Below are 12,942 nucleotides of genomic sequence, written 5' to 3'. Positions count from 1 at the left end.
CATCTACTAATAAAAGTCAATGTTTGGCATCAAGGGGAAGGTGTCAGGATTGGCCCTGGCCCTTCTGGTGCTGGCCTGGTATTCCAGTACCTCCAGGCTGGTGTCAGTTCCCTGTGGAAAGAACACTTGCCCATTTTTTTTAAGGCCCCTCCCCACAAAAGATTCCCATCAGCATTTTTGGCACTGGTGGTCATCCTCTCTGAGCGCCAACCTCAGTGCCAGCCTGGTACTACAGTACCTATGGGCTTAGTGCTTGTTCCTTCCTGGGGGAGCAACTGCCCATTTTTTTTAAGGGCCACACATAAAAATAAACCCAAAAATGGTTCCCATCAGTATGTTAACCCATATGGGCCATGTGGTTTACAGTGATGCTCAGACTTTCCATTTAATCAGCTTCAGAGTTGGGTTCTATTACTTTGCCAGCAGTTTAATGAAAGTGCATTTAGTAAGGTTTCCTTGTATGAGATTATGAGGGTCTTCTGCCCCCCTCAAAATGCTGACTTGAGGGAAAAAGCCTTTGTTTTGTATTTTAGTAAATATGGTATTTGCTAAATTTGCCAGATCTAGGTTTGTGCTTTGTACCTCTTTAAAGTTCAGAGGTGTTGTGGGCTGAATTCTAGTTTCAGTCTGTTTTCTAAACAGCAATTAACTGGTGAACAGCAAGTCTTACTACGTGAAGAATGAGGAAAAGAAACTTCTTCTGTAGGTCATACTTACAGCTATCGTTACTACTGTGCGGTCTGCAAAGGCAGTCATCACAACCTTCTGCAATATGTTTTCCTGTGAAAGAAAAAGGCCCAAAAGTTATTCAGGGCTTTACATCTCTTTACAGTGTGTGTCTTTTTCATTGTCAAGGACTCACGACCACATAGTTCGGTGCCTTCTATGTGCCTGGATATGTCTATATTGTAATGGCAGCTTGTCCCAACCAGGATACTCATAAGTGTGTCCCACCCACCTACTCCTGCTATGCATTCCAAATTTAGAAATACCATATCTTCTTATATAAAACACACACCTTCCCCAAAACCAGCTGGGAGAAATTGGAGTGTGCATTATTTGCAAGAAATATAGATTCCCCAGGAGTCTGGAGATTTGGCAGTGGTGGAATGTTGACAATGCACAGCAACTAATCGTGTCACTTCTCCTCTGCTGCCAAATCTCCAGACCCCTGAATGACATGGCCCTGCGCACTAGACTGGGCTGGTACACTGGGTCAGGCTGAGGCCAGACTGGGCACATGACCCCAAACTCAGTGCACTGGATCAGGTACTTACCTGTGCTGCAAGGTACAAATATTTTTTCTTCAAGTCATCTGTCAAAACCAGGTTATGTATAATATTTGGGGCATGTTATATGCGAGAAAATATGATGTGTCAGTAAGGCTTATGTAGCGTGTCTCTGGCAGCTGCACTGAAGCACTCCAGAGACTGAGATCAATCACTGGGGGGCTGTCCTGGAGCAAGTAACCTCATCAATACCTTTCTAGGTGTGGCATGTGGGGGAAGGAACAGTTGGATGAGGCATACTCACGAGCATCTCTGCAAGGACACACTGTAGTACAGACCCTCAATTATGTCATGTAGTAGGACCCTCAATACCAGGCCTATTTTTTTACATTTCTCCCCACACCACAGATATCAAAATGAAAATTAACATAACCAAAAAATAGCTACAAGATAGATACCAAGACTGTACCAAAGGTGTGAGTTTTCAGCTCAAAGTGCCTTCTTGCCTCTCATAAGACATATCAACTGGCACTAGTAGCAGTACAGCTGGCATACTCACTGTGGCCATGTCAATAGAAGCTGTGGCTTCATCCATGATGAGGATGCTGCTCTTACGAACAAAGGCTCTGGCCAAACAGAAGAGCTGTCTTTGACCCACACTGAAATTCTCTCCTCCTTCTGTTACCATTGCATCTATAACAGAGTTAGGTTCAGGGTTTTAAGTTATTGAAATGCTGTTGCCTAAAGATGTTATTCAACTAAGTATACTCATGAAATACAAAATCAGTGCCCCAAGTGATTTGCAGTATAAGCCAGAAAACCTGTGCTCAAGAACTGTTGAGACATCAAATGATATTCCTGCAATATGTTATAAGCTGATCTGTGCTGAGCACTGGACTGCAGTGATATTGAGAAGACTGAGCACAGCTGCTGGGACCACAGACTTCAGGGCAATATATTATCTCACACAATCATGGACTGAGGACTTAACAAACTTGGGAAAGCATATCATATTTAATAATGTGTAACATATATAAGTGGCTTTCCTTCATGAACCAAACCTGAAATAAAAAGGAAAATGCTTGATCAGTGACATAATTAGGAGACACAGCTGTTGGGCCTTCATGTGGCAATCATAGATTTTACTGTTGAAACAGAATTGTAAAACAGCTTTTAACCATCTGACTACTAGTCCCCCCAGGCCCACCTGCTGATGTACTGTACTAACATTTAATTGAAATCAGTGCAAAACTAAACCATCAGTCAGCAGTTTGAGAGGTATATCGGTATACTTTTGGAATATTCATCAAGCACTTGCCACCCCCTTACAGAGTGACTCAAAGTCAGGCTATATATCATACTCTCCTAAGCCTACAACAAGACATTCAAAAATCAAAACGTTCTTTGCATATATATGTTGGTTTTTTTATGCACTGGCATGAATTCATGAGCACTCGGTTCACTCATACCTAGGCCGCCTGGCAATGACTTCACCAAGTTCTTCAGCTGAGCAATCTCCAGAGCTTCCCAAAGTCTATCGTCAGTGCACTTGCACTCTGGATCCAAATTAAAGCTGCCAGTGCCAGGGAAAGAATAAAAGGCTTAGTGAGCAGATTTCAAGACCAAACACCCTGGTCTAGTCCAAGGCAGTGCTACAGCTGTATGTTACTCACAGATTTTGCACAGCCAGAAGTAGGTATAGAAGGTCTTCTCCCATTCCCTTCATCCCCATCTCCTGGATGGCTTCTGTGGTACCATCTCTGATGCAGAACCCATACAACTTTACAATTCACACAGCAAAAAGTAATACGCACCGAATGGAACCACTGAACAGCACAGGATCTTGGAGAATAATTGACAGTCGGGAGCGGAGGGTGTGCAGGGGTAATTTACTAATGTCTATTCCATCAATCACAATCCTCCCTGTTGGAATAATATATATTTTATAAGCTTGCAAGTATTGTGCTATTTCTAAGCAGACAACACCAAAATTAATCACAAGCAGAAGATTGTTTGGATTTGGGCTAGCCTCCAAACTCTGAGAATGACTTTGCATCCACTCAGCTGTGACATAAACACGTGGAAGGTATACAATAAATATCATCTAAGTATCATATACAATAAAGATATGAAATAAATATTGCGTAAAATAAAACAACCCAAGGGAAATTCTGCTTATTGATGACAGACACTATCATCTCTCTCCTTTTTTTAAGTCCCTTAAAGGAAATATTTTGGTTTCATGCTACATGATTAATGATGCCAAGGATAATTAATTATGGAGCATCCTGTGCTCTGCAGCCAAGCAGAGGAAGAGAGGACAACAGCAGTTGAGATAATTGCTCCTGGGCCATCTTCTGTTCCTGTTGATTTTAGTGAGGATCAGATTGGGATCTTTTATTTCAAATTTGTGCTAGCTTATTTTGTGTACAACACTCAAGCAATCATAGTATGAAACATGAATAGAGGCCTTGCTGTCCTTAGAAAGCTAGAAACACTTTTCCAAAGATAAGAGATGGCTCAGTGATCCAAATATAAGAGACGACTCAGTGAATTTAAAAATGCACCCAAACTCAGTCATGTTAAAATCATTTTTCCAGATTCCATATATAGGTGTCACCTAAGTATAAATTATGAATTATACTTAGGTTCAGCTGACCAAAAAAAGCAATGGAAACACATGCCTTCCTGGCATGGCATTTCAATAAAGGAAGCTACATGCAATAGCTGTGGTGGTCACTAATGTACAGAAATTCCATTAGCCCATCAGGTCAATAAACTTTATAGATTTGACCTGACAATCAAATCTATGGCATGTCAGATGTGGCAACCTTTGGCATTCAGGGGGAAAAAAATCTGCAGGCTAGACTGGGATTGGCTGTTTTGTAAATAGGAACAGACAGGAAGGACATAAAAAGGTCACACTCCTTAAACCTCTGCAAACCTCTGCAAAACATCTGGCTGCAATTGCAACCCTTCAATTTCCCAGCACACAAGAACTTCTCATAGCTCCTAGGGAGGGAACAGGGCCAGCTATATCAACAGGTGCAGACACTGGGTTCCATTTATATTTGCCCCGGTGATCCCCAAGAAAGACTGTCTGTGATGAGCAGTTTCTGTTGGAGTACCTGTTGTGCTCTGTACTGCACCCAACATGGAAATAAGCAGATATTAATATTCTGAGTCTGTTTGCCTTATGTCCTAAAAACAGAAAGGACCAGCCCTAACCCAGGAAATGATAAATATAAAGAAATTCAAAGCTACTGAGAGCTGCTGTTTCTGTAACATCCAGTTTCATCACTATGTTATTTGTAAAACCCACAGAGTTGTATACTGCATGGTGTTGAATATCCCAGCCTCAATCTAGTGAAACACTTGGGCACATGCAGAGTTTGACTCCCATGGGTTGACCAACATGCTTGAAGCTCTCTAGGTTCAGAATTTCACCCTCACCGAAGTCTGACTTTTTAAAAATGCTTTCAGAGGGTCAGTCCATCCATCAGTTACCATCCATCAACAATAGCAACTTGACCATCACCTTTTTCTCATATATGAGGGTAGAAGCCTGGGAAAGAGGAGGTGGGGGAAGAAAGATGGTGTGCTAGTGAGCAAGAAGATGCAATGTGTAAGGGAAAACAGGTTGATTGGAGGAAAAATTGGAAATAAGAATGCCTGGGTGGGATAGGCAGAGTGGAAAGGAAATAGAGGAAACAGGGACAGAAATAAGGGGGTGAAATGGCAGGATGCAGAGAGGACAGAGAGGCCTGGGGCATGGGGTGTAAGAGAGATCAGCTCCTTAAAAGGAACAAGAACATGTGAGATGCTGCAAGGGGTGATACCACAGAATATAAGTAAGTATGAAATGTAACAGATACAAGAGAATGGAGGAATGAGATGGACAGAGTGGGTGAAATCCTAGCTCTGCTGAAGTCAGGTGTCACTTACCAAAGACTTTAGCAGCTCTAAGATTTCATATAGACCCAGAGAAAAGATGGGGGCAGTGGAGCTAGATACTGTCTAACATTGAAAGAAGGGGGAGACATGGACAACAGACAGTAGAGAGAGAAGATGAAAGTCAAGAAAACCTGAGAGGAAATGGAATGCCTTTCTAAGGTAACAATTCAGAGATATAGGAAGAGTAGAAATAGAAGACTGAGACAATCAAGTGAGAGGCGTAAAGGAAGTAAAGGGTAGATGAAATAGAAAAGGATAGGCATAAAACAGTTAATGTTTATTATTTGTATCTGTAGCACCTAGGAACCTCAGTCAAGGCCCAGGACTCCAATGTTTGAGGTGCTATGCAGACACAGACCAAGATGACTGACTTAAATTAATTCCAGCTGATGTACTTATCCTCCTACATCTTACTGGATTGTGCTGGCTGACGTTCCATACATATTCCATATGATACGTGGGAGGATGATATGCCATAGAAATAAGAATATTGCAAAATCATCCTGGGCTTCTGCTGTAACTGGAAAATGGCAATAATTTTTTTTTTAAGAAGTCAAGGGAGCACCTTTACTGCATACCAGTTTCTATTTTCCCAGAACTCAGCTTCTTTCTTTTAATGTAGTTATTCAGTAGGGATACATTTATAGGGAGAGACCACAGTTAGATATTTTTTCTTTCCATTTAGAAACAGGACATTATTCTGTCAGATTATAAAGGGTCTTACACTAGATTCTACAATAAGTAGAGACCTTCTCTAATAGCTCTTAAGGGGCACATCTACATTTGCCACTAACGTGCAGCAATAAACTGTGGCACTTATTGCTCTACAGTTCATTGCTCCTGGGACTGTAGTTTACATGTGCACCTGGACCACAGCATATTCACTCGGGCCCCCAGGGGTCAGCCTGCCATCTGGCAGGCAATCCCTGCACTGAAGCACCCTCATGCCCCAGCCAACCAGCTCAGCATCTACATACACGCTACTGTGCACAAAAGACTCTGCAGCAGCATAGTACTTGCATTTACAAGTCCTACCCTGCTGCAGAGTTTATTACTTTCATGTGCTGTAATAGGGATACACATGTAGACAGTGAGTTAGTCAACTGTACAGCAAACATCTCCTGTAGACACTCCCAAGAGGCTCTTGGCACGTGAAGTATTGGGCAGAATAAGCCTAATTCAAACTAAGTGTCCTGAAAGTGTATACGAGGGTTTGCTTGCTTTTTCCAAAGAAATGGAGGGAGGATATAATGGTAGCCGTTGGGGAGTAACAGCAAGCCCCAGTGAGGGATCCATAGCAACTAACCATCAAAGATGTCCACCATTCTGAAGAAAGCCAAAGACAATGATGATTTTCCACTCCCTGTGCGGCCACAGATCCCAACCTGCAAAACAAACTTAAACTGTTATTTTTCTCAAGATCATGGTGGAAATGAACTGTAAACCCTACTCGAATGATTTTGAAACAAGTTATTTTAACCAATAACAGCAAAAAACCCCAATAACCTCCATTAAAGCAACAGGCCCTCTTAAACACACAAACTATGGAGGGATGGGGAAGGGTTCAAGGAGATATACTCTCCAATGCACTCATATTCAGAGCATTTAAAATAGGGCTATTATCAGTTCTGAGAAACATAAGGAATTACAATTGTTTGCCAAGAGCTTCAGTGGCAATGCAGACTGGATGCCACCATGATTCTGACCTTGATTCCCTATTGCATTTCTGTAGCTATCAGCAAGAGGAAATGTATTCTTTAAATCAGTGTATTTAGGCTGCTATATATGGACATAGTATGATGCCTTCTTACAAATAATTTATCTTTTTCTGCTTGTGCTTTATACAGTAGTGCTACAATCTAATGTCTGAAATACCCAAGTGAGCTAGAACAAATCCCTGAGTGCTACAACACTGAAAATAAAATTTGTCAAAACATACTACATATCACAATGGTTGCCAGAAATATAATATATAATATTAATATATTAATAATATTCCAATGGAAAATACAATTTCTGTGAAAATTCCACAGAGAAAAAGTAAAATTTGCAGAGAAATACAGGAAACCTTTGTTATTTGCAGGTTTGGCATTTGCGGTTTCAAATATTCACAAATGCCGAACCTGCATTTTAAATACACTTTAAACACTACCGCCAGGCTCCCACCATCATCGCCAGGTTCCTGCACTGAGCCATTGCTGCCAGAGCCATGCCTGCTCCCCTCAGCTGCCGGAGGCACTGTGTTCATAAACACCCACTGTGTTCATGAATGCAATGCCTTATTCGCAGATTTTGCCATTTGAGGGGGATACGAGAATGTATCCCCTGCGAATGGCAAGAGTCGCCTGTATTGATTTTCCATCAGCAAAATTTAAGCAAAACTGTATTTTCGCACTCATAACACACACCTTTTCTCAAAAATATCAGCCACATGAGTTGCCTGTGGCAAAAGTGAAGACAGATCCCTGACCCTTGGGCAGGCCAAACTCAATATTTAGATACTGAAAAAATGTTGGACTTGTGTGTACATTCAAATATTAATACAGCTGTTATTGCTAACGTGTTGTCCACAGAAAGCAAAAGCTGCCATCAATGCATAATCAAGTGAAGATGATATCATCCACTATACCTTCTGTCCTGGTTTGATGTAAGCCTTGACATGCTTGAGAACAGGCTTCAGGTTGTTTTCATATCGGACACACAAATCTTCAATCTTGATTTCCCCCTCTTGGGGCCAGTCTTTTGGGATTTGAGAAGCATCTGAAATAGTGACAGTAAATAAAGGCAAATGCTTTTATTCTGTCCTTTACTATGCATCTATCTGAAATAACAATAACAAGCCTGTTGCAAATGGGACGAAGGAATATGGCATTAGGTAAGAATGCACCTTGTGCTAGCACTGTTTCCTCATGCAGCTGAGTACTAGCAGGGACATTAGCACTGAACATCCAGATCCTGACACACAGGATGGCCACATCTACAAATATGCTTAAGTACGGAGTAGCCCGATTAGCTGTAGAGTAAAACGTCACTGTCTATATATGCAATGGCATTAGGCTGCAGTAAACTAATTAATGCAGCAGTAAGAGAGTACTGTTGGGGACAATACTATCTTATGCTGGGGTAATTAACTGTGATTAAACGCATATGGAGACACTGGCTACACGTATAAATTGTGCTCAGTCAAACCAGCCAGCCGAGGACTAAACTCCTGCCTGCAACCTAGCCATGTGGCTCCTCTAGTAGCGAGCCCCTCTCCTGCCCTTCACCACCACCTGGACCCCGGGGCTACCCTCCCATCCTGGACTTGCTGCTAGCCTGGGCTTGCTCCACCCCAGTACAAATTGCTGCTGTCCTGGGTGCATATGTATATGCTGTGCCTAAGAGTAGTTTACTCTGGCTCAAATTGCTCCAGAGTTTATTGCTTCACGTTAATTGCACATTTGATGCACCTGATGAGAAGGTAAATATTAAAGTGTTTTTTAGCATTGATTAGGGAAGAGGAGAAGGAAACAGGAAAGGATTTGGCACTGACACAGAAAAAGCAATACAAAAAGGTATGTTGTTCCTGCTTTGCAACTTGAGGTCTTGACTTTACTTTAGATCATTTTTCAGTCAGGTTTATGAACATGCAGTTAAGCCCCATGAGGCTGGAGTTTCTAAAGGAGCCCAAAGAAGTTAAGTGTCAAACTCCGATTGGCCTTCAATGGGCTTTGGATGACTACCACTTGGAAGTTTCTTGGAAAATCCCAACAAACAGCTACTTCCACCTCTGAGTTCAATATTACACTGCCCATTTTACTGTTTTCATAATTTCTTCCCTCAAAACTAAAAACAACCCAAAACTAAACTCTCTTTTTGACAATGTACACTGAAGGTGTTGCTGAGGTCTTATTCCTTCAAACATTTCTGTCCTGTAGCCCATGTGCCAAAGTCTAGAGATTCCAAAATATGTGCCAGTTAGAGCGTTTTCCCTATTTTCCCCTATTTGGGGTGGGTATCGCAGTATCTGTAAGGAGGTGACTGTTCTGAGTTAGTGGACATTTGGGGCACTGCCTTACTTAGAAAAAGAACACAGTATGCATTCATAGCTGTCAGAGCAAGCAAACAGCTTGTGTTTTTTTTAGCCCCTTAAGCAGGCAGCACCTTAATGGGTACAGACTACTGTGTAATTCTGTATTTTGGGCCTGTAGCAGGGGAAGAACAACTTTAGTGAGGAAGACATGTTTCACTGAAGCTTCTGGCAATTGCCAAGGAGTCCTGAAGGGGGCTTCTTTTAAAAAGCATCTTGAATGGAAAATATGATTTTTTCCCACTTCCCTTAATTTGCCATCACAGCTCTTTCCCTTAAGAAGCATGCGTCACACACAGATCTCACAGACCCAAGAAGGAGTATTTCCATGTCTATTTATGATATTATACTAGTGTACAGCATAGTGTGAGATCAAAATAAAGCTGGGCATATGTGTCTAGTGAATATTATAGTAGTCTGCCTGGATACTTGACCAGGTGCTGCATTGAGATATGCAGGGGTGGGCAAAATGTGGCCTGGGAGCTGGATGCAGCCCACCAGGCCATTCTATCTGGCTCGCGGGGTCCCTAAAAAATTTAGAAAATTAATTATCTGCCCTGGGCTGCCTGTCATGCGGCCCTCAAAGGCTTGCCAAAACTCAGTAAGTGGCCCTCTGCTCGAAAGAATTGCCCGCCCTTGCGATATTGTCATGAAGATTTTGTCAGGTTGGTTCCATTTACTGTCTTGTCCAGCAGCTGTGCTGAGAACCTATTTGGAACTGGAACACTCTTGTGACCAACCTGTCATACCTGTGACACTGCAATTTTTTACTGTTGGCTAGTATGGGTCCACCTTAAACAGAGACCCAAACTCTGCTAGAAGTTATGCCTCTGGAGCCCCACTGAGGTCAATCGGAGAGCACCCATGTAAATGAGGACCTTTGGTTCAACATGCCCATAGGAAAAAATGGGATTTTTTTGTCATTCTGGTACCAGCAGAAGATAAAAAAGAATAAAATACGATACCCAAGGTGCCATCGTAGTTCTCAGACTCCATGTTCAGGAAGCTGTTCACTTTCTTCACTGCACCCATTTGCACCTCTAAATCAGCCAAATTTCTCACAACCCAGTTCAAATAGTTGGTTATCTGCATCATAATATGAAAAGGAGAAAACATTTCACATACAGCCTGTGTATTTAATTTATTAGCTTCTGGGTAAAGTTTAGCTATAAACAGTAAAAACTTTAGACATGATTCACCATACTGAGTTCAATGTAGTCCCACCAATGTAAAACCTGTCCATCAATGTGGTAGATCTGTAAAGTCAGCCTGTTGCTCCCGTTTCTTTACTCCTGCTTTTATCCCAAACTATGATGCCTCAAAAATTTACTGCTCTCTATTAGTACCCTCATTTTGTGAAAGGGAAGCATAAAAGGGAATCAAGCATGTTTAAGGTAGTTGCTGCCTTCAGGAATTTCTATTTTTGGGTTTCCAGTTGTCAGTGACCAAGGTTTCTTAAATTGGGTGCCCCAAAACAATGAAACCCAATGGGCTTTTTTGGAAAATGTTGTCTTTAACAGGTTGAAGGTCACAGGTCAGAGGCAGAACCAGAAACAACTCAGATACCTATTGCTGTACTTTAATCACTACACCAGTGGTTCTCAACCATAGCTGACTAAGAATTAATACATTTACTTAGGAAAAAAATGTCTAAAATGAGAATATTAATAAAATATTAATTTTATTTGTAGTTTAGGTTTTCAATTAAAAACCAAGTTTGTGCGTGTATGTGTATTTTTGGCAATTGAAGAATGTAAAATATTTTAAATGAAAAAGAAACATTGTCTCAAAAATTTTCCCATGATTGCAAAGATTTTTTTTGTTGATGGAAAAATATTTCTTCCAGAATTTTTTACTAGTGCTTGTCTCAACCTTTCCTGTACCACTACTCCTTGTAGTAAAAGAAAAATATTTCAAGATCCAGATGCCATGAATTTCTGGCCCTAAAGAAAAGGAAAGGGCTGTAACTCTCTGAAAGTTGTTTATAAACCAAACCCATGCATTAGGCCAGTTGTCTCCAAAGTGGGGTGCACGCACCCCAGGGGGTGTGCAAGACAATCCATTGGGGTGCGGGAAGAAAATATTAGAACTTCTATTTCTATTTATATAAATATACATATATTGGGGGTGCGTGCTCAAAAATTTTTTACTGATAGAGGTGCGCAATCAAAAAAGTTTGGAGATCACTGCCCTAGAGCATATTTCATCTCTATACCTACAGCAGTATAATGAATGCTGCTTCCTATAATGTTCTAAGTTGGGGAACTGAAATACAGAAAATGAAGGGTTATAATAAATAATGAGCTTTTCATCTGAAAAATGCAGTAGTCCCATTATTTCCAAATGCTTCAGGAACAGATGGTTGAAATGGCTCTACTGCCAATGATAAAGTAAAATACCCACAGATACATTTCTGAAAATCTGACTTACAATCCAATATTGCCATAATCAAAATCTTTTTTTCTTCCATTAATATTTTAACACAATTTGTTTTTTGTTATAGAGATGCTGCTATTTGTCTTAATACTTTTATTTAGGTACAAGTAAAGATATTTATTATTGGTCATTTGATATTTGCTAGTTGAGATTTGTTTTTCCTGTTTACAGAATTTCAATTATTTCACCGAATGTAAGAAAACAATACCAAATGAAGTAATGAACAGTCATCTACTAAAACAATGTGACTTCAGTAAATTTTTTCTTAACCAAGAATCACATACTGAAATTTTAAAAATAATTTCCTAAAGTTCAGCTCCTACATCCATATTTAAATCTGTGCTTAGAAAACTGGCCTGATTTTAGGGGCTCATTGCATTTGAAAACAGGGCCACTTATTTAGATACCTCAGTGCAGATTTAAAAACATCAGCATTGATTTCCATTGAACCAAGATCATAGACAACCATAGGCTATGGTTCTATGCATGAAAAAAGAAAGGGGGGAATGCTTTGTGGTTCATTTGCAAATGGGAAAAAGAACTAAATCTGCCAAATAAGAACTGTATTTTGAATAAATCACTCAGTTCTACTAATTCTCCACTTAACAAGTATTGAAGCTTTAGAGTAAATAATGTGCACTGAGCACTGAAATATACTGTAATGTCAGTACAGAGTCCTTAGCAGTTAGCCAACATAATAAAGAACAACTCCTAAGAATAAATGCAAAGTAATCCCCTGGCCATTTCAAAACCTGCTAAACCTACTTTCAGTTTTCTAATAGGGCTGTGCAAAATTTCACTGCCGGTTTTGTTTCAGCACTCTTTCAACTTGTTATCCTAGCTAGCTACTGTGTATTGAGCTGGTCCCTGAGTGAATCATGATTGATTGTGTAATACAGTAGCTAGTGAGGATAATGAGTTAATGAGCAAGGAAACCACAGACTAAAGAGAGGAAAGAATCAATACAGAGCTGGGAACTGCTTTTGTCTCAAGACAGAGACAGTCAGTTGTCCAAGTACCCATGACATGAGTTTTGCCTGTCAGCAGCTAGAGGTGCAGGGCCCCAAAACCCAGACTCCCCCTGCACCTATCTCCTTGAAAGCTGACAGGCTTTGTGGCTGCAGCAGGGACTACCAAGCCTGCAGCTTTCACCCTGCTGCACCTTAACACACACAGTGTCACCCATGTCACAAGTTTTGCTTGTCCGCAGCTTGAGGTACAGTTTCCCCCAAATCCCTGCATCCGTCTCTT

The 12,942-nt window shown here is 40.9% G+C and overlaps 1 protein-coding gene across 7 annotated transcripts in view; it reads right to left on the bottom strand.

Annotated features, from left to right (window-relative positions):
- Nucleotides 1-12,942, bottom strand: part of ABCC9 (ATP binding cassette subfamily C member 9) — a 163,592-nt gene that overhangs the window by 12,560 nt on the left and 138,090 nt on the right. For all 7 annotated transcript variants that reach the window (XM_019515668.1, XM_019515667.1, XM_019515671.1 and 4 more), the window contains 7 exons: nt 10,221-10,341; nt 7,813-7,943; nt 6,490-6,568; nt 3,044-3,152; nt 2,699-2,802; nt 1,789-1,922; nt 718-780 (listed from right to left, as the gene is read on the bottom strand). In XM_019515668.1, coding sequence (XP_019371213.1) covers nt 718-780; nt 1,789-1,922; nt 2,699-2,802; nt 3,044-3,152; nt 6,490-6,568; nt 7,813-7,943; nt 10,221-10,341 — 741 coding nt within the window. The remainder of the gene's footprint in view (nt 1-717; nt 781-1,788; nt 1,923-2,698; nt 2,803-3,043; nt 3,153-6,489; nt 6,569-7,812; nt 7,944-10,220; nt 10,342-12,942) is intronic.

The sequence above is a fragment of the Gavialis gangeticus genome, unplaced genomic scaffold (genome assembly GCF_001723915.1).
Source record: "Gavialis gangeticus isolate Ggan-Ray unplaced genomic scaffold, GavGan_comp1, whole genome shotgun sequence".
NCBI classification, from domain to species: domain Eukaryota; kingdom Metazoa; phylum Chordata; order Crocodylia; family Gavialidae; genus Gavialis; species Gavialis gangeticus.
Note: the sequence above shows the minus strand (reverse complement) of the source record. Positions and strands in the feature narration are given on the sequence as shown.